Source organism: Electrophorus electricus, chromosome 8 (assembly GCF_041902795.1).
Source record: "Electrophorus electricus isolate QZ-2024a chromosome 8, ASM4190279v1, whole genome shotgun sequence".
Lineage (NCBI taxonomy): Eukaryota > Metazoa > Chordata > Actinopteri > Gymnotiformes > Gymnotidae > Electrophorus > Electrophorus electricus.
Genome location: NC_137504.1, coordinates 15547513 through 15570801, shown reverse-complemented (window position 1 = coordinate 15570801; position 23289 = coordinate 15547513). Strand labels below are relative to the sequence as shown.

The following is a 23289-nucleotide window of genomic DNA, read 5'->3' as shown; positions in this document are numbered from 1 at the left end:
GCTTTCTACAACAAACCATACCAGCAAAACTGAATCTTTTTTTTCCTTGGGAGACATAAGTGATGAAACTGATATACTGGTGGTTAGGAATAGGAGTATACTACTTATCCTGCTTATATAGACAGGATATTATAGGTACATTGTGGGTAAGAAGCTTAGTAGCACATTGTAAAATGATTTGTTGGAGGACAAGCCTAGTTTATGTTTCCACATGCATTTACCTGACAAATTACCATACACTGGCCAGCTGCACAGAGATTTCCAACTTCTGTTTAAGTACATCCCTGAAGGGCATAGTGGTGTGGATAACACTGACAACCTATGTCACGGAACGCTCCCTCCCACGAGTCACGTGGTATGGCCTGCCGTGTGTAGGGGGTTCATTTGTTTGTAGCCACACCCTCTGTGAGGACACAAGGCCATGTACAAGGTTTAGACATTAAGTTTTTGTATATCTATTTAAATCACCATCAGTGTGCCTCGCCTCATCACTGGTCATTGTTCGTGCTGATGTGTATCCATGTTAAACCTCTATGTTCGTGTCGCCTTGTTAATATCAAGATAGTTATATGTATCCATGTTCACTGATTACGTTATGTGTGAGTGCCACTGTTTTCAGCATTATATGTAAATAAACATCTGTTTGTCTGCGTCGAAGGAGTCTGTGTGTCCTGCTCCACGCCCTGCGGCACTCGGGGTGTTACAATGCTTGCCCGTCAATGGATGCAGTCAAAACACATTCCAGTAGTAGTTATGCCTGTTGTCTATTATTTTATAATTATGTTATAAAAGCGTGATTATCAATGTGCTAGTGATTTGGCTCTAGACTGAAAACCGTATAATATTTGGTTAGTTATAACTTTACTTACAGATACTGTTGAATTCTCTTCAGTCTTTCTGGGAGTTTTTTGCATCAGTCTCAATACTTAAATTTACTGTTCCACCTAAGGTAGTGTCTCACTCTTTTATGCTCCATTCTCCTCTGATCTGCACCATGACAATAACCACAGACCGTCACTGCCATATCTTACCGATAACTGACTGCTGAGTCAACATGAGAGTTTTTTATTCACTTCCAGACCATCTTCTGCCAGGTAGGTAATTGGGATCACATGGTGTCTTGTCACTGGATTTAAGGGATTAACTTTAAATCCATTAGCTGGCTGTGAAGAGGATGGAAGAGGAAATGTGTGTGTGTGTGTGTGTGTGTGTGTGTGTGTGTGTATATGTGTGTGTATGTGAGAGAGAGAGAGAGAGAGAGAGAGAGAGAGAGAGAGAGAGAGAGAGAGAGAGAGAGAGTGAGAATGAAGAGCTCATTAATGGTGCTGATGAATAGGATTCCACTCCAGTGAAGGTGCCTGAGGACAATATGTCAGTGGGTACGTGACTTTCTGTTCAAAGAAAATGACAGGCACAGGGTTAGAAGACCAAGCGAGATCTCCAATATTTTATATCCTAGTTTTTATATCCTAGTCCTGGTTTAACTATAAAGAGTGTGAAATCCATTCAGATCTATCAAATTATCTATCGAAATATCAACAAATGAAATCACCATGTTATCAGCTTAGCTATAAAAAGCTAATTGTGACAAGACGTGACGAGGATGTGGGATGCCGAGGCAAGTCACCGCAACAAAAAATGTTTTTTTAACAACAAACAAAACTGAAACCAAAACACAAAGAATAGATCAAAACACACTAAACTGAATCAATGTAGCGAACAGCATAGCTAGAAAACACTGGCTAGATACGTTGTGTGGTACACATGGGCTCAAACACCGACAAAAAACAGCAGTACAAGAGGGGTTTAAACACATTTGCTAACAACGAACATAACTAAGGACAGGTGTGACACATGATCAGTTAACAAGGTGAGGATGTGATGATAGACACACACACACACACACACACACGGAGAGGAGTCTAGGAGTGGGGGGCATGCCGTGACACCAATTTTAACAGTTTATTTCTGCCGTGATGTAACATAAAGGGAGAAAGGCAAGAGTCCCATAATGGATACTTGCCAAACCAACATAAAACCATCTATTTGAAACAGACAGGTATGATTTGAACAATTTTGGTCTGTGTATCAGGACATCATGGTCAGCAATATCAAACACTGTGCTGAGCTCAAGAAGAACAAGAGTAGATGCATAATCAGAACTAGCATTCACACACAGACCATTTAAAACAATGACCATAGCGGTCTCTAAACTATTAGACCAGAAACCTGAATGAAAGTTCTCAAAAACATTCTAAGAGTTCAGGAATTTTTTTAGCTAAATAAAAAATTAAAATATATACTCAGAAATAGTTGGTTAGATATAGGCCTGGAATAAATGAAAACTGCTAGATCAAGATGTGCTTTCTTAAGCAATGGCCTAACCAAAGCAATTTTCATAGCATTTGGGAAGTATTCACAGGACAATGTGAAGTTTACAATAGCTAATACTTCATTGTAGAGAAAGGGAAAAAACTTTAACAAGACAAAAAGGTTCATCTCAAGTAGGAGGTATAACAGTATATCTGTTGTTATACCTGAAATCATCCACTTGCAATTTGAACCTTGCTATCAAAGATTGTGATATGTGTAAGAATATTTGTTCATGTTTAAGAACTGAAGATTTAGACATTGGCATCATTAATAAAGTTTCACCTTTAACCCTATCTATCAGCCCCCTGCCCTTGTCTATGTTTTCTTGGTTGAGGGCCTGACATTACTCTGCTCATTCATCACCCTCTGCCCTCTACAGAGCAGCCTCTCGGCCCTCCACAAAGCAGCCTGAGAGTATTATACACATGGGCACATGCAACCTTACACCATCAAACATGTGTTCTACTCTGTGTCATAGTAAGGGTGTGCATGCTTGTGTATGTTTGTGTGTGTGTGTGTGTGTGTGTGTGTGTGTGTTTGTGTCTGTGCAAGCCTGATAGATATCTTTCTGGTTTTCCCTCCCCCTCTCTCTGATGAAGAAAAGCAATATGCAATTGTGTGTGTGCAACCTCAAATTAGGTTTCTAACACATACAATACAATAGGGAATCTGTGTCCTGCTGATGGACTGTTCCTGGATCAGCTTATCACTTGTAAATACAGGTTCTGTTATAATACTGTCTAACTTTCATCTTTCTTCATATAACCCTTTTTTAACACACCAAACATTTGAGTAGATTAAATGTAGAGCCAGTCAATGATCATTTCAGTCAAAAACAAACTTTGTATGCAAGAAAATTAGGCCAAGAGCAACCTTGCAGATTTTTCCATTAAACAAAGCATGCAGCAGAAAAACAAGCCACATTTAGTTTATTATGTTATGTTATTTATGTAATTACTGGTCTGTAATGAAGGAACACTTGTAATAGCTGCTTTAAATCTACAAATGCCTTATATTTAAGATTATAATTGTTATTTATAAGGCTGAAAATATTTCCAATGGAAGGAATTTGGTATATTTGGCAAGGAAAGGGTATATATGAGTATAGACATGTCCAGGACAGATCAATAAAATAGTGAATAATGATACCAAAACTTGGCAAAAGTACCTGCAATAATAAGCTAGTATTAAATTAAGATTGATTTGGCATGTTGCATCAAAGTGCAATCTTAAACTGGTTTACTTGCGATCATAAACGAAAGCAAACAAGCGTGACAACTGGCTGCATTGAAAATGTATTACCAGGTGCAAAGGCATCTGGGAAAATTCCCCTAGGGTCCTAATCGAGAGTTAGCAAGATCTGCATTATTCAGAGGAAGGTGTGTGTTTGTTTATGCTTGTGTGTGTGTATGCACGTGAGTGTCTGCAAGAGATATGGGTCTGTGCCAGCCCCATCAAATTGGCACAGTAGTAGAATTCTTTGTGGGCGTGTTTGTACATGTTTGTGCGTGTGTGTGCGTGTGTGCATGTGTGTCTATGTGTCAGGCATGGTATTAAAAAACATTGGCAAAGTTAAAGTGTCACTGACTTATTAAATCATAAGGTGACTGGCTTCTGGCAGCCTGAGTGCTCACAAAATGATGGCCTTTGAAAGCTACAGCTGCTGCAGCATAAGGGAGTGTGGCAGGATTTCAGAGTATGAGGGAGAGAGGAAACAACAGTGGAAGTTCAGAGCCCTGCTTTCATGGCATTCTTACCTGACATTCCTGACACTCCAGACAGTGAGTGTTCTGTTGACTGGCTGATGAAATCTGATGCATCTTACAATAAGAATAAGGTTCTGAGACCTTTTGTCAGGGTGGCTCCACCCAGGGAGACAATATGCTTAGTTTCTTTGCCCAGGATTGGCCCAGTGCAGCTCCAGTCCCACCCTTTTGCACCTGAGGCTTATGTTGACCTAAGCCTGTTCCTCCTTCATGGACTCCGTAGGACTACTACTACATATATACTACATATATGCTCACATATACTTCTGTAGTAAACTCTACTGAACCATATTTGTAGTTCTCATATTTGTCTAAGTTCTTTGTTTTTATGTTTTGGGGTTTTTGACCTTGCTAGCCTGTTCCTTTGTTTACAGTTATAGGTCCAGCTATAATTATCTACTCTGCTGGTGTTTTGAACATCTCTGCCTGTGTTTATTAGCTGTCTTTGAAAATCCCTAAATACAAACTACATGAATCTGCAAATACAAACTAAATGAAATACAAACAGTTCTACATGAATCACTTCTACAACAGGATGCAATGTTCCTGTAATTTATAAAAATGACAATGTTTTATAAGGACCTTTGTTAAGACTTAGATGAAGATTAGATTACAATTTAATTGAATTGAACCCCCACATTTACAGCATTTCATCATATTGTAATAGTTTACTCATATTCTCTATGTGGAAACTGTTTCCATTTTCATGAGTTTGGGTTATTTTTTTATTAATTTATTTATTATTGGTCCTATACAGAATAAGAAGATAACTATAAATCTGTGTGTGTGTGTGTGTGTGTGTGTGTGTGTGTGTGTGTGTGTGTGTGTGTGTGTGTGTGTGTGTGTGTGTGTGTGTGCCTAATTGTAGCATTGATCTGAACTATTTTAGTAGTTCTACTTCTTAGAAATACCACAAAACACCATAAAATAAATTGAATACAAATAGCATAAGTCATATAGTATGACATAACATGTCAGGTCCAGGAGATTGGTCATATTTAGTAATGTAGCAATTTAACAATTTTAGTTATGGTCTCAGAGCATTTCAAAATGAAAATAAATATGCTTATTAATATCTGACAAAAAACCTTCCAAGATCATGTATTGAGCCTCAAAATAATGCATGCATCATCATCATTCCTGTGTAAGCTTTGGCAGGGACTTAAAAAGCATAATCTTTGCAATTGCAATCTATCCTCCATATCTATTAGCTCGGAAACCACTTTATCAGTATGAAAGGATAAGTCTTTTAAAATCTTGCTTTGGACTTTGGAATACTGAACCTTCTTTATTTTTAGTTTTTTAAAGTCTCATCAAAACTTTTGGTTTTACACACAACTAGATTTTAACCATTGTCTTCTTACACTCCTCTAAATAGAAGAATTGGTTTATCAGAAAATGTGGATATGATGGATATGGAAAACAGTTTAGTGAATTGCAGGGATTTAATGAAAACTAGGCTGAAGATGAATTCCTTATTGTCCTCTGAGTGTACTGTTTGGTTTAACATGTCACTGTCTAGTTTAGCATGTTAAAGGATGGGCAAATCTCCAATGACCTACATATAACTGTCATGTAAGTATCTCATGTGGTTGATAAGATCACGCACTCTCATTTGCCTAAATTAATTATTAATACAACCATTATTAAGACCATTATGAATTTGTACTGATTCCCATTGCTCAAGAGACCTGTAGTTTTAATCTTCTGTTTGGCATGTTAATTGGATGTGTGTGTGTGTGTGTGTGTGTGTGTGTGTGTGTGTGTGTGTGTGTGTGTGTGTGTGTGTGTGTGTGTGTGTGTGTGTGTTATTAATGTATTAGTTTTCCCATTGACTAATTATGTGAAGACTTCAAAATGCCTGCGAAACAGATTGGGAGGAAGATAATAACACTTTCTGCCATAAATGACATGAAAGCAACATAACTGATGAATAAAAGTATTCTGAATTTGATTTGGTCTTTTTTGTTTTTTTCATCACTTAATTTGAACCTTCTTGATATCTCTCTTAGCTACATATGTCATAAAACAGATAAGATGTATTGCTGAAATCATATGGGATTTTTAATTAAGGGCCCTCATCAATAGGCTCCAGCTTCCTGTGTTGTCATCAAATTAGCTATGTGAATGATCAGGAGGGCTGAAGAAGATCATACTATCTCCAGGCAAAATTGTGTTAATTTCACTAGTTTGTACCACATTTCTCCCCATACTGCTCTTATAAATTATACTAGTTTCATTGCAGTTAAAGATGGGAAGAGAGGAAGGCTGTTTAAAAGAAAGCTAGTAAAAGAAAGGGAAAGGAAAATGTTCACATCACATCTGCTCCAAAACTCAATTCATGGGACAGTAGGGGACATCGACATCTTAAACACACTGTTTGTGAGTGACAAGCTTGAAGGGAAAGAATTCTGTTCTTGATCTGAATGAAACATAGGGCTAGTGGGTATTTTAATAGTTTTAGACCTCAGATTTTAAATATGTCATTCCACTTGAAAAAAGCACTGCTAAAGAGAGGCTTCTTGTCATTTTAAGAGTGTATTGTGTCATCCACAGATGAAAATAGAGTAGCCCTGCTGAATAGAAGAGTGGGTAGTTGGAGTGGAGAAATCTGTTAAATAGTGTCATTTTATTTGTTTTGGTGTTTAAAATTGTGTATTTACTAAGTCATGTTTGCTTGTCAGGGAAGCAATCACAATTATTTCTTATTTTCTTATTTAAATGAATTATTTTAATATGGTGCCAAGATTGTGGCTGTATATAAACATCTGCAAGGATTTGCTAACACTCAGGCACTGAGGGACATGTTTGACCTACATAGGATAATTAAGCCAGGGTGCAAGATGGTATGAGCCCCTGTTATGTGTGTTTGTTGATATATTAATTTGCACCTTCATTAGTTCTGTTCCCTGGTAAATGACTTCTGTTCATTCTATTTACCTGCTTGAAAAAGGAGACAGTGGGGGAGAGGAAGTGGGGCAGGAGAAGTGCCTGTAATCACTAATGGCTTTGACATCAAACTTTCAGTCTGGAGGCCCACCATGGGAATGGGGTCGGGCAGCCAGCCCAGCTATTTCTGTGACTTCTGTTTGTTTAGATAAATGGGAGTTTAAGTATTGAAAGGGGAAATGCTGCATGTCGTTCAAATATGTGTGAAGTGAAATTAAAGGGCAGATTATTTTCATGTAGTGTTCTTTCCATGGTTTTAAATAATATACTTCAGAGCTTCTGATGTGTTTTTTTTTCTTCCTCCAACTATTTTTTATGATGCCAGATAATTTTGAAATGCATAGTGTGTGAATAATGTGGCCTCAGAAAGAAAATAAATTAATACAAAAGGAAAATAAATGAATACTTTCACAAAAAAAGAAGAAAAGGCGATAATAACCAACAGGTTACAGTTACCCTTATTATGTGTTCAGAAGTGGATCAAATAATGTGATTTGATACCAGCTGCATCTTTATCTTCAAATCCAGTGTGTATGAAAAAAAAAAATCTAGTAATAGAAATTCAGTAGTTTGGCCCAGTCCTAAATGAAACAGAAAGACAAAAAAGGTAAAGTCTGCATGCTGCATCTTAAAGACCGATACATGTGGTGGTGTGTACCGACTGGCAGGATATAAATTGAAGCTGTCTTTTATGACTAAAATGCAGCAATACTCTTTATATTTAAAGAAAAATAAATAGTAGTACCCTCTACCCCTGTCATGGTCAGTGGAACCGAGAAGAAAATGAAAGCACTATACAGCTCACTTCTCCTCACACCTTTTTTACCACGGTAGGCTGGAACTGTTGTGGAGCCAATCTTATTCCTTGCTCAGATGTTTAAAGCCTATTTAGAGAATAATTTGTAAGGAGCTAAACGGTTATGTAAAGAGTCTGTGTTAGCAATAAGCTGTTTTCTGATCACTCGGCTTGTCTAGTACAAAAAAACAGTACTTTTTGGTGTGCATAGTTTTTGGGGTAAACATGCAGTGGTGACCAGATGTTTCTGTTGGTAACATTACATTGATATTCAATATATTGTTATATCTTTCACAAGACTGAATTTGTTATGAAATGATGTTAGGAATTGACTATTCCGGTAACATATTCCTTTAGTCCACATATTATTCATGTAAGCATTTAGGTCCCTTGTTCAGTAACAAATCAAACTGACACTGATTTTGGTCACAATAAATCATCTGTTCCAAGCTATGAGCTATTGCATTTTTATGCACCATTTTATCACTTTATTCAGGAAATTTTATATAATTTAATATTTTTGTCATATAAGGTATAATGTCAAGCTGGTGTCAGTGTATTACATTTCATAACAAGCTTGTTCTCAAAATATTCCAATACCCTTTATCTTTGACAATCAGTACATTTTAAGACACAGAATTTCATAATTTCATAAGCCACAGAAGATCATTTCATTTACATAAGTGTTCATTCATATGGTTTTTACATATTTCTGCAAGTGTACAGTTTAAACATATAAATAACCCGATACTTTTAGAGGGCTAGGGTTAGCCTATCAAGTTGAGCTCACATAGAATATTGCCATGTGGTATTATACCCACTCAGCTGGTTTGAAAAAAATCCAGACAAGTATGTGTAGCATGTGATAGGCATGGCCAATATAAGCAATCATTTCTTAACAAGACTTGCCACTTAGAACCAGATAAAAAGGCTGCAAATGCATAGATTTCTGGATTTTGTCAGGTATATTTTACACAATTTTGTGCTCCTCTTTGTTTTCGGTGTGAAATCCCCATTTAATGTCTTCATTAGTCCCACGATTTCTTTACTGAGTGACCCCAAATGCTTTTGAGACAAGCTGATTTCACTGTTGATTTAATTTAATTATTCTTTTGTAATATTATATTACATTTGACCTTTTTAATTAGTAGAGCAGTGAGAAACGTTAAGAGGTGTGAAAAGAAATATCACATATTGTAAATACTCTTGAGTACTATCATATACTTTCTAATTTTATAGTATAATGGACCTTGGTGACCCTTTATGTATTACATGTATTCTTACATTATTGTTGAACTCTTGTGGGATTTTCAACATCCATTTACCATATTTTATCAAAAATTAATATGAATTCAATGTACACAAGAAAAAATATTCCATAGTTAGCATAAACATGCCATAAGTGTCATAAACATGCAAGTTAGGTGAAGTGTATGTGGTAAATGTAACTTGTAAACTGTAGTTGGGAATATCAGGCTATTAAAAGTGTTACCCCTGACATAATGATCTGAATCCACTTATTTTAAAACAGTTTGGGATATTTATTCATGAAGTGCAACATATATACTCAAAATAGCTAGTGTATAAGATATATGTCTTCTCTGCATTAGAAACCTAATCATAGGAGTGATTAAAAATAATCTCTCTATGTACCAGTATAAGAGACTGTATAAGGGATTTGGAAAATTCCTGTAGGAAAAGCAGGTAGAGATGTTATTTTAACCCCAGTAACATCCAGAGAAACAGGGCGCAACAGTTGTACCACTGGTGGTGGTAATGAAAAGAAACTTCTTCACAGAACAAAAAATTGCAGATATTGTGAAGCTAATTACCTCCTCAGATGCAGAACATGTAAGAACACTCCCAGGCACACTAAAAGGGCATGGAAGTTAAAAACAAATGGTGCCCTGTGACAGACCAGAAATGTCAGTTGGTGGCTATCCTTCAAAGAATGGCCACAAAGGTCACAGCCTCACTACTGGGACAATAGCATAAGGCACAGTACAATGGGAAAACAAGTAACATGGCTTTCCATGACAACAGAAGAGGAAGTATGTTTCAATGTTACTTCCACTACTCAATAAAGGAATTTTGTAGGTCACAGGCCACCATGGATCTTAACTTTTTATCACCACTTATTTCATACTAAATATTGATTTGTGTGCTACATCCTTAAGGGTTATGGGTTAACTTATCTTACCTTTAAGTTGGAACCATTTCTCTTTTTACCTCCCATACCAACCAACCAGTTCAAGGTCAAGCTTCTCACTCTAGGGATCTATGATGGGCAGCTTGATATGGTGAAAGCACAGCCAGTGCTGAAGCAGCACACCAAGCAATCTAAAACCCTAAACTCCCCTGGGGATACAAGGCCCCTAGTCTGGGATCAGTTACTGAAAGCCCACATATTTCTGCATTGTACAGTAGAGTCCAGGTTTGGTAGATAAAATTTGTGCTTAGAATGTAATCAAGACAGGGGCCCATAGACCTAATCTGTTTACTTTGCGACAGCCTGGCTATGGTTTTCAGCTAGATGTGGGGCTCAATGAAATGCAGTGTGCATATAAAGCTGGTGTATCAAGGGGGATTTATTTGTAGTCTTGATTAGGGTCATTGCTCAGTTCTGCAATTTGAGTGATGTTGAAGAGATTCATCTTGGCAGTGGCTACAAGGAGGCACAGTTGAGATACATGGTTTAGTTGATGGACAGATACAAAATGGACAAGAGTGAAATCTGATGCTTAGGGTTATGGCCACATACATGTACTTCTGCGAATTTCTTTTTTCACAACTTCACTTATATAAATTATAATATATACTGATTTTATGTTACATGTATACATTTTGTTGTGCCTTGTGAAACCAAAGCCCTTCCCACCAGATAATCACAATTATTTCTTTCATGTAGCCAAATAGTGGCTTAACTGTTAAAAAAAAAAAACTATTCTGAGATCTACTCTCAAATTATGATTCATAAGTCTGAAAAACTGATTTTTCTTTGGTTTCTTCAGCTCATTTCCTTTTGCTATTCTAAGCTTGCTTATCACTTAGGTAAGCTTAGTTAAAACCTAGAATCCCTTCATATGACACTAAGAGCTGACTGGCTAGCAGCATTCTGGCTAGGAGCTGACTGGCTAGCAACATCAGGGCAGTTGCACTGTAATGTCCACGTTTCTGGTCCTGTGGAGGCCATGTGTGTGATTGCCAGCTGAGAAATGTCATACACTTTAATGACATTTCACTGCTTGCATATTCAGTGTGTATAGCAAATGAAAGCAACTATTGCATTAATCTTTAACTTACTTCCCTGTGAAAATGAATCTACTTATCATGTCAGCATTTTCTGAAAGCAACCCATTACAAGGTCATGTTAAATCACAATTCCATTCATTGTTTTCAGGCTTAGCATTATTTGGTTAAGGACTTGACAAAAATTGAAAACTATGTTTGAGCAAATTCAATGGAGCATCGATCACCTCTGCTGTGAGCGGCAGCCCACTAAAGGAGGGCCAAGCCATCTTGTCTCTAGCTCATTCCCATTCACCTCACAGCCTTCCCCCTCCTCTTCCTAAATAAGCATTCTGCAGCATGGCTTTTTGTCTCAGTGCAAACACACATAGGGTCATCGTCATCATGCACTGTCTCTCTTTCACTGTCAGCATGATCCAACCAAAAAGAAAAACAATGGATCAAAGCATTAGGGCTCAACCGCTTTCACAATGAACCACACGTTGTCACACTTGCAGCTTTTATAATATGATTTCACCATCAGAAGTCATTGCTATTTCAGTTGTGTATGATCACCATGGAGTATGCTCTGTGTAACAGACTGCCTCTAAACTTTGAGGCAAAGGAAAATATTGCACGGCAACATTGCGATTTTTGAAGCTTAGGTTAAGAGAAGTTAACGTTTAAAAGATATGGATGATCCTATGTTTAATGATTAAATAAATAGGCAAAACTGGGGATGAATGCAAATGTAATCCTGAATGTTCACAACATCTTAACAGTTTAAACAGTTTTGATGTGCTACATGTAACTGTGTATAAGATTGCATGTATTGGCACCATACGCTTTGCTGCTTTCAGTTAGTAACATGCTTAGTAATGTGTTTGTCTAGTTCACAGTATTTATTTGAGTTTTTGGAAGCTTCAGTTCCCTCAGCATTAAACATGATGTGACAATGTTAAAAAAAAAAATCAATGCCACTTTCACATCTGTAAAAAGCTTTTTCACAGTGTAGCAGTGTAGTATTTATATCATAATCTCTAGCAATTTTTTGCTGAAAAAAAAATTTGCATTCCCATTTGAGAGACAGTTTGTATTATGGGATTCCCTTACCACCAAGTGAGAGTTGGCTGTTTGATTTAATATTCAACCTTTGTCTTTCATTGGCATGGTTCTTATGAGATAATAATAGTGAAAAGTCCATGGGATTTAAGTATCTTGGAGACAAGAGAGATTTCAGGTAGTTTGAGGGTATGAACAAACAGAAATAGGTGAGCACAAATAGATAGTCCTTGAGAGGGATTTACTGCAGGGTTTTGAGAAAAAAAAACAACTAGTCCTTACACATCCACTTCTGAGACAACCTGACCTGAGTTCTTCTCCTGGTTTCTTAACTGTGGACAATTTCAGAGCCAACAGGGAAGCAACAAGAGAGGGATGAAAGATTTTTTTCAGACCAGAAATGAATCCAACCCAGGCTATTGGAACACAGTATCAATCAACTGTTGAAAAATAGAGCACTTGTGCCTTACATGACACACATTACTGGAGAAGGTGGAGAGGGAGTAGGAATGCTTTACTCCATGACACTATTCCACCTCAGACACTTTATCAGCCTGATAGTTGGTACCTGTAAAGGGGCCTGAAGCATTCAATATTTTCAGCAGCAGTTTTTTGTTCATTTGATCATGTTAAGTTTATTTATGTAATGACCTTTTGTTTATCATATTCTAGAGAGTTCTGTGCGACAAGTAGCCCATCTTTTATTAGGTTAATGACAGTTAGTATCAAATTATGTAGCTTCTTTAATTTCCTTTATAAGAAGCCCTTACTTTGTCTAAACTGAACATAGGAAAGTCAGGAGACCTCTCCATATTGGTGTCAAGTAAAGACCTTTTTTGTTTTTATGCTCTTAAGTAATCAAAGGTAGCTATTATTGTAATTCTCAGTAGAGCATATAAATGCTAAAATATTGCATATGTACAGTGTGCCTGTGTGCATGTTTGAACTTATGAACATTTCAGATAAAGAGAGAGAGAAAGGTTATAAGACCTTTCAGTGGAAAAAAATGAGATAATTGAAGACTTGGATTAATGGCATGTCATAACAACTTGTACCATATCACCGTTGACCTTTCTCATAACACACAGAGTTGATAAATGCACTTCATTACCAGTTTTGAAAAGTGTAAATGGAATTCCTTCCTGTCTTCCTGCTAGGTTCATCATTGATTGATAAATGAGGGAAAGAAGGGAAAAAATTTAATTGTTGAGTTGACCGCAATCCCAATGTCATGCTAATAGAGGAATGTGCCTGATCAAATATGAAAATGTAACTGTAAAGGCTGTGTGTTATTGCCTATATGTCACTATATATAAGAAAAAAACTTTTCAAGACATAAGAGTCACTAACCATGATTGTTGGCATATTGTAGGTTTGTCAATCACTGGGAAATCTTGCTCATAAGTATGAATAGAATTTTTAAATGCTTGTAAGAATTGCAATTTAAAGGCCATTTAACACTGCATTTCCTCAGTCTTTTTTTTTCTCCAGACATTTATCACAATAATTTGTGACATTTTAACCGCACCCATCATTTACTTACTATGGACATAATGCTCCTGAGAGGTGATCAGCATGGAATAACAGAATGATGCAGTAACACTAAAACTGTCGGTTTGAGATTACATGGGCCAGTACCCAAATGCATCATTGTCCTTTTTTTGTATTCTTCTGCTATAGTTACGATCCAGTCCACAGCTGGGAAGCGTGGCTCCTCCAAATGTTGGAGGGATATTTCCTGATGATTTATTCATCCCTATGAAGCTTTTAATACTTACTCGCTCATCATTTCAGAGGGGACTGGTGAACACTCCCTCCCATTGTCTGTCATACAAGCCTTAACCACAGTGGCAGTTACAGAGACCACACTTCCTCTCTAGCGTCGAGTACTAAAAAGCAGTTCAGCGGGTGGGCGTGTCTGCATCATTTTATTGCACATAAGGGATAAACACCCAGCCAGTGCACTTGATTAATCATGGCAATCTCTTTTTCTTTGCAGGCTTAATCAGTGTGAGCATTGACAAACAGCACAGGATTAAATGCAAATCTACTTGGAACCTTAATGCTAATCCCCTATTCCACCTGTTCTCTGGAAACTACAAAGTTTCCTGATATACCTTATATATATCTATCTATATATATATATATATATATATATATATATATATATATATATTTTTTTTTTTAAGTTTTTTTTTAAGTTTTTTAAGATCACATTGAATTAATAGGAACCCTGAGTGAAGTGAAATTAAAATTTGGTGCATTTCTGTTTTCATTAACATTAAATTGCTGGCTAATGGAGACAGCATCACCATCTCCCAGCGTAAAGAAATGCCAGCTCCCAGAAAATGAATTCAACTTATCTGTTCTGTTTTGTGTCTGTACAGTGGATACATGCAGTATGGCTGAATACAACAAGCTCAAAGGCATGTTGCTGAACATGCAGCATGAAGGCGTGGCAGAAGGCACTCCTGCAAATGCAATGAACCAGAGGAAGGTGTTGGTTAACACCATGTTCAAATACATGGATATGAATCACGATGGGCGTATAAGCAGTGAAGAACTAGCACAGGTAATCATCTATATGTGATGTGTGTGTGTGTGCGCGCACTATTCTTTAAAAAGTAAATATGTTAGAGCACAGATTTTTAAAACATTAATATCTTACATATGCACTATAATGTAAGTAAACTTTCATTTTAATGCAATTGTGTTCTCATCCTTTCAGCAGAAACGTCCTGGGTTTTACTCTGGGTTTTATTTGTTTCCTACTACTTGCCAATGGCATGGTGCACTGAGCTCAGACCAAAGTAATGCAATGACTGTGCCTCAGTGGTCTCAAAGATAGATTGCTTTTCTTGATTAATGACATTTATTTATTAATTAGCAGTCACCAGCAGAGAGGATGGCCTGTAGATTCTTTATCAAAAAGCAAAAAATAAAAAATAAAAATAAAATAATAATAATAATAATAATAATCATACCTCTTGATGTGGTCTTCCACTCTTTATTCAGACTTGCTTGTCTGTGATTGGCCTTTATTCCATTCTTATCTAGATTTCCATGAAGAAGCACTTAGAGGACAGCCTATTAGAGTGCACCATGCAGGACCTGCTACGCTATGATGACTACAACAACGATGGCATCCTCAACCTACAAGAGTTCTACACAGCCTTTCGTATGTTCCACTTTAGTCTGCTTCTGCTGTTCAGTGCCATTAGGTCAAGCCTGGATCAGGCCAGATTATCCCCAATCAGACAACCCCTGCCACAAACATCTTTATTTATTTATATATTTTGTTCAGATAGGTGTCATTATCTCCATCTGAACAGTTTGCTCCATCTCTGTGAGCACCTGCTTATTTGCACTAATAGCACCTAATCACGACGCCTGTGATGACATTTGAACGGTTGTGTCTGAAAAGTGTGGGCAACATGGCAACTGAAGATCATTCCGTGCCATTGCATTTCCTTGGCCACATAAAGCAAAAGCCCTTCACTTGTTTTAAACAGGAACCTCCAATAATGCACATCAGCCAGGCACTTAAGAGCAGGCTGCCACAGCGGAAATTACATTCCTGTTTTGCGAGGAAATAAATCAAGTCATTAACTGTAACATGTGAATCTTATTTCTGAAATTTAGCTAGTGTGGCACAAAAACACAGGTCAAATAACAGCACCAATTGTTAACCATAGCAGTGATGGGCGCTGGGAGGTTGCTTGTTGCCATTATACAGTTTTTTTGTTTAAGATGCCAGATGGGCATCAGCATCACCGTTACTGGCCCTCGACTATGCATGGTCATTCTAGTTGTTTATCTACAAAGTGAAGGACTGGGCAGAGAGCAATAAAACATGAAGTTGATCAGACACTGCTCAAGGTTAACCATTGTGCTATGAGAAGAAAAAAGAGCTTGAATAGGGATTTTTCATAGGATGTCATTTGGAATCGTGGTGAGTAAGTCATCTCCAGAGAAAGTCATTAGCAAAGTGGTATGATCCTGGTGTTCCACATGTGGGTAATGTACCAAAGGCAACAACATTCAGTAACAGATTACTGAGTGGCATAACAGACATAAACCCTACATAAACCCTTCATGACAACTGATAAACAGACATAAACATATAATAAGTGCATATTCCAACAAGCATCATCTGTGATAAAAGCTGTTTTGTCAACATTGATGTGTATTTGACATAAAATCTGCTAGGTGACAGATCTTTGGTGACATTAGGTTGTCATAAAAGTGGGTGGAGAGAAATTACATCAAACAGTGCCTGCAGTAAAGTACTATTCAGCATTTCTTAGTTCCTTTGCAGTCAATAGACACATTTAAAGCATCGTGAAGAGGGAAGATAGCAGGTTTTTCCCTTGTCAGCAAAATGATGGAATGATATTTTGTATTTTGTTTTCTTTGATAAAATACTATTAGAAACAACTTTCCTCCAAATATTGTCAGTTTTGCAACAATTCTCTATTGTACCCCACAATCATGAGAGCAAAGTGACAAGTATAGAACACTGTAATTATTGAAGTTCTCTCTGCCTACATATTGTGTTGTCAATATATGATGATAGGTATATCTAGTGTGGTTTCAAAAAGAAATCTCACGCAGAACAAGTATTATAGGATTGTAAAAGGTCTGGATGTCTCAGGCAAAAAGATGAAATGAACCCTGAATGTTGTAGCCCAGAAAGCTTTCAGACTGCAGAGCTCATAATCCCACTCTTAGATGTACCCCACTGCCCCACCCCAACTCACTCCCTGTATTTTCAGTAATAGCTGGCTCTCAGTTGTTGTTGTTTTTTTGTTTGCTTGTTTGTTTTTTGTGGTTTAAAAAGAACACAGAAGAAAACAAATAAAAAGATTGCAATATCCAGTTATCCTTTCATTACCTTGGTATTTCATGCATGGCGATGTCCCTGCGTCGCAAGACCATATATGTTCTTATCATATGGATCACTTCTAGAATTGCCATCCAAAATATATACAGACATATTGGCAGTTGGGTGGAAATGAATCATCCTGTTACTGATACAGATAGAACAAGTGCACTGACTAATGTGACCTTACATACAGGATAGCCAGTAGGCTTAGGTGAATTAGCAGTCAAAAGAAAGGAGGGAGAGAGGAAATGCCTGGTGATTGATTGACCCTGTGTCTACCTGGTTGTAATGTTTGATGGTAGATAAACAGCAGTGGTGATATGCATTATCTTCATCAAGTGGATGCAACAGAAAAGGACATATTAGCACAGGTTGTCTTGGCTCGAAAGAAGAAAGATGAATATATGTGTGTGTGTGTGTATTACACACAAACTCACTGGCCACTTTATTATGCCTTGGTAGTATCAGGTTGGATGCCCCTTTTGTTTTTAGAATTCTTTGTGGCATACATTCAACAAGGTGCTTGAAATATTCCTCAGAGATCTGGACTCAGATTTACATGATAGCATCACACAGTTGCTGCATATTTGTCAGCTGCACACCCATGATGTGAATCTACTGTGGAACCACATCCCAAATGGGCTGTATTGGATTGAGATGACTAGTGACTGTGACTGTGGTTGCCATTTGAGTACAGTGAACCCACTGTTATGTTCAAGAAACCAGTTTGAGATTTGAGCTTTGTGATATGGCACATTATCCTGCTGGAAGTAGCCATCAGAAGATGGGTACACTGTGGCCATAAAAGAATGGATGTGGTCACCAGGACACCACCAGCAGCCTAAACCACTGATACAGGGCAGGATGGATCTATGCTTTCATGTTGATTTTCCCAAATTCTGACCCTACCATACAATTGTCATAGCAGAATTCGAGACTCATAAGACCAGGTGATGTTTTTCCGATCTTCTATTGTCCAATTTTGGTGAGCCCATGCAAATTGTAGCTTCAGTTGCCTGTTCGTAGCTGACAGAAGTGGCATCCGGTGTGGTTTTCTGCTGCTGTAACCCATCTATTCAAGGTTTGATGGGTTCTACATTCAGAAATGCTCTTCTGCATACCTTAGTTGTAACAAATGGTTATTTGAGTTGAGGTATTTGAGTGGTTATTTGTTGCCTTTCTATCAGCTTATATCAGTCTCGTCATTCTTCTCTAACCCTTATTAGATTTTTTCTATTTTTTGGACCATTCTCTATCAACCCTAGAGATGGTTGTGCATGAAAATCCCAGTAGATCAGCAATTCCTGAAAAACTCAGCATCAGTAACCATGCCATTCTTCCCTATTCTGTTGCTTGCTTTGAACTTTAGCAGGTCATCTTAGCCATGTCTAAAGGCTGACACACATCTTGACCATGTCTACAAAGACTGACCTTCATTATTTTCAATCAGGTACATGCCACAGTTCATCTTAACAAAAGCTTTACAAAAGTGATTTGTTAGACATCTCATTTCATTTGCATATTGCAACCTTTTGTGATATCAGCATCTTAACCAGTAGCTTTATTGTCTAGAGAGAGAATGTGATTTATTAACATGGAGTGACAGAGAAATCATATGAGAGAGAGAGAGAGAGAGAGAGAGAGAGAGAGAGAGAGAGAGAGAGAGAATAGATAGAGACATTGATCAGAGGACAGATCAGAGTCATGGTCAGTAGGGGGCTCATGGCACCCTGTTTTCTTTCCTTATGTGCTCGATCTTCTCATTTGGAGTTCTCTCAAGGTGATGGAGGTCCACACGTATCACAGGGAGATCACAACAGCTCTCCTGGGTGCAAATGACCACATTAGCAATGGCAGAGTCCATTAGACAATGACTCTGCCTCACTTGCCCTCATTAAAGGCATTCTCTTTTGTCATCTGAAACATAGTCAGAACATGAGGCACCCTTTTTCATTAATGTCTGTATTGGGTTCACCTGCATGCTATTTCTCAACCTACAACACTAAGGAACTTCAGTGAAAGTTGCTTAAGCAAATCCCATTTGCATTCACTCACACATATGTGCATGTCTTTCTCAGTTCCATGTTTAGCTCAGTGGGCTTAGCCTTCGTGGCAAATTGGCAGCATCTGGAGCTTCCAAGGCACTGTTTGGTTAATTACATGTCAAAGAGTTCCTTCAAGCTTTAAAACCCTTCCCTCTACCCTGTGGCTAGATATGACACATGTCCCCATCCACTCAAGTCTGTCTAAGCCCTCCTTGTGTCCATCTTTGCTTGTGTGGCCAAGCAGTTGTCATCTAGAATAAAGCCTGCTATTCATTTAGCTCTGCATATGGACTTGTTGGGAAACATTGCCATGGCAACAGTGGCACTGTAATCTTGCATAATCTCTTTACAATGCAGCAGTGGGGCTGTCCCCACATGGACAGATGTTTGTGCATTTTCACTATTTGAAAATATTTCTAAAGTGAGATTAGTCTTGAAAATGCGACCCCTAGAAGTGTCAATTGATCACACTTCAAAGCAAAGAAATTTGGATTGAAACTACAAGAATATTAAAGTAAATGTATAAGCGGGCTGCAGGAACAGCTGTTTAAGTTTGTTAGATTTTCTCCAAGGGAACAGTAGGCGTTTTGAAAGTATTTACATTTCCCAGACATTTGTAGTTAACTTTTTATGTGGTGAAAGTAACATAAATTGTCATTTTCCAGAGGACTTTTACAGGACAAACCAAACTCCAGAAAATAAAGCCAAACACCATTGTCTCTGAATTTACTAAGAACTTGTTTTACATACATATAATACTGTAACATGGCACAATCACAAGGCGGATGTATATACTGGGAAGAGTGAGATTTATTAAGGGGAAATCCACAATCAGAGTCACTAGTACAGTCCAGGGTCGATGAGCCAATGCATAGAGTCCAGGAATAAATAATAAGCGAAACATACAATGACAAACAGGGACCAGCTATTATTTAATACACGGAGGCTAGATTGTAGGCTGGAATTAACAATGACCAGCAAACCCACAAGCAACAAGGCAGGGTTTACATACACAGGGTAATGAGGATTAGCGATGCACAGGTGATACAAATGAGGTGAAAACCAAAACAAGGACTGGATCAAGAATGGAGAAACAGAACCAGTGAGGTTAGACTGGGAAGCCATGACAATAGGATGCTAGGGAGTGGCCAATAATGACAAATACATATTAGTGACACATTAAGCAATTAAATTAAAATTAAAAAGCATCTATTTATTTAGACCAAAGGGTAATACTACAGCAACTGATTGACTGCACCTTTAAAAGGTTTCCCCATTATCATTTAAACCTTTTTTTCTTCCCAAAAGTATATCACACATACCCAGCCCCCCATGCTCTTCATATATATGCACACCCTGAAGCTGCTGCCTTAGTCCTGGGGCTCCGGATCCACACCAAGCCTTGGCTGGGATCCTCTTGGCTGTTAACGTAGCAGCATGAGGGCTTCTTTTATCTCGGGATTCTAACTTGGGGGCCGTGAGTACAAAATAATTCATTACCACACCTCCACTCGCTCTTTCGGCAGGCCCAGACGTTATCCCTGACTTCAAACGGGTGCACTGGAGACCTGAGGCTTTGCTTCATTCCTTGGTTAGTGCATCCCAAAGACACTGAAGACATTAGGGATAGGGAAGCCCTCTCTGATCTTTATGAAGTGCCCCAGTGTTGCACCCATCATAAAGATGGCAAAGTGCAGAAATGTTCATGGAAGATGTTCATGGTTTCAGTCCTTCAGCTCTTGAAGGCTGACTTTGAAGGACAACAAAAGCATATCCTTTAATAAACATTCAGTGTGAGAAGTTGTAACTTATGTTTTCTTTACACACTACTGATTTTAGATTAATTCTTCTATATTGAATGTAAGGGCATATACTAACTTCCACATGATAGTAGCTTGCTAAATAAACTTTACTTTTATGGATTTTACAGTTTTAGATTGAGCTAATGCATTTAAAAATGTTGTGAAACCTAAAGTAAAGCAGGTAGATTTAATAGAAAATCAGTACTACACTACTGTTAAGAAACTATTCATCATACAACAATCATACTGCAGCATTTATTATAATTATGTCTCAGTGTAAAAAATGGAACTTGTTAGTGTTAGCACCTGTAAAACACAGCATTTCTCACCAAGGCTAAAGTCGTTGTTAGCATTGTTCTGAGTGCAGAAATCTGTGGATAACTCATATTAAAAGCATATTGATTGGTCTACACTATCCCAAACATTGCTCGTCTTAAAAAAAAACAAAAATAACAATGGCAGTCAATATCAGTCAAACATTGTGTGTGTGTTTGGAATTTTGCCTCTTTGATTTAGTGCATATCAAGTTTTTCTGCACAGCAGTCTTTGCAAGCAGTCAGTGCACAAACACTTGATTTCATAGAAGTGCACATGGCATAACATCATCTTCACTGCCCATATCTTTCCATGAAAACAAAAACAAAACAAAAAAACATCATGTCATCCAAACATTCCAAATTGTTACTGTGGCAACTGACACTAAGACACTAAGATGACTTGTGCTATTATGCTGTATAAGATTACACTGAACCAGAATAATCATTGCTTCCTATTCAAAACTTGACATAAGTACTTGACATCAAATTTTGATTAACATTTGTGTCTTTAAACAATGGAAGATATGAGGCTTGTTTTATGACATTGAAAATACATTGTTCTAATGCTTTATTGACAGTGATGTCAAGAACAAAAAACAGAACAGACCATGTTAATTAATTTTTGGTAGCATCTTAAATGTTTAACACACACCCACAGTTCAAAGCCCACATGCTGTTGGCATGATAAGCTCGATAGCCATTAAAGACATCAGCAAACTACCCTGAAGCAGTTAAAGTATGAAAGACCCTTGGATGATCCACATAAGAAACCCACCTCTAAATGAAATGGGGGAATTTGTCAGGGTAAATAAATGCAAAGTTTAATAGTGCACTGTGCACTATTATACAAAGTCCAGGAGCTTTAAAATAGAAACAGAAACATATATATAAGGAATTATAAAATTACATTATAAATGTAAATATAACATATAAGTATAAAAGTATCAGTGTTTATCATAAAAAAATGTCTTTAATAATTCTAGACTTTAATAATCTATTTACATAAGTAATCTAATTACTTCTAACACAGGCATTGGAACAGTGATAAAAATGTCCAGTTGCAATGTTTATTGCATACTATATGGCTGTAGTTTTTTGTGAATGTTTTATTAAGGATTTTTTGTGTTAATATGATTTAGATATTAGATATTCATATATGTTAGTTTTTTAACTCTACACCTTAGAACTTGAATGTCAGACACATTGGCTGACTCGTTTAAATTAACATCACTACCACAAAGTACACAATGACTTAATATTTGTTACCATTTAACAAAATAATGAAGATGGGTGATAAATGCTACAAATCACCACAACAGAAGTTTCATATTTCATAGTTTTTTGCCTGGTAGATATAATGACAAAGTCCTGTATATGTAAAATGGCAAAAAATTTAGTAAATTTAGTAAATACCTTTTAAAAAACCTGACAAAACATATGAACAAAAAGAACACAAGCTTAGTAAAATACAATTGTAATAATATAATTATATTTATAAGACATCAACATGTACACATGAATGACACTGCAATTACTGCCAAATCGAATATTTCAACTCATTGTCATACTTGTGTTAATACAATAATTGTGACATAATTGCTAGAGAGTGTAATTATTTAACTCCTCATGACATTTAAAGCTATTATTAATTATAAATGAATTATTTTAAAAAATTACTGTCTATGTTGTTCATACATGAATCTGTTTGGGTTCAGAGCTCCTGTCGTTGTCATAATGTTGAGTCTGGAACTAAGTGGAGGGGGTGAAAATGGTTTATGCTCTATATTTTTTTGGTTTATTACATTATGACCGCATGTCTTTTCAGATGGAGGAAATAAACTCAAGAGGCAAGGTTCCATAGCACAGTTATTGCTGTATCCCCCCCCCCCCCCCCCCAAAAAAAAAAGAAAAACATTATTGAAATCTTACTGTATGGCTGTTTCCCTGTGTGTCCTGGACAGAATTGTGACATGGCTTATATTCAACAGTAGAACTCTTTCCAGCTATCCTGTACCACTGTTTCAATTTAAAAAAGTAAAAGTGCCAACTGTTTAAAAAATGTCATG

The 23289-nt window shown here is 37.2% G+C and overlaps 1 protein-coding gene across 1 annotated transcript in view; it reads left to right on the top strand.

Moving 5' to 3' along the window:
* fstl4 (follistatin-like 4) overlaps positions 1-23289 on the top strand; it is a 118473-nt gene that overhangs the window by 66753 nt on the left and 28431 nt on the right. Inside the window, exons 5-6 of the mRNA XM_027011011.3 lie at positions 14562-14746; positions 15232-15352. Coding sequence (XP_026866812.3) covers positions 14562-14746; positions 15232-15352 — 306 coding nt within the window. The remainder of the gene's footprint in view (positions 1-14561; positions 14747-15231; positions 15353-23289) is intronic.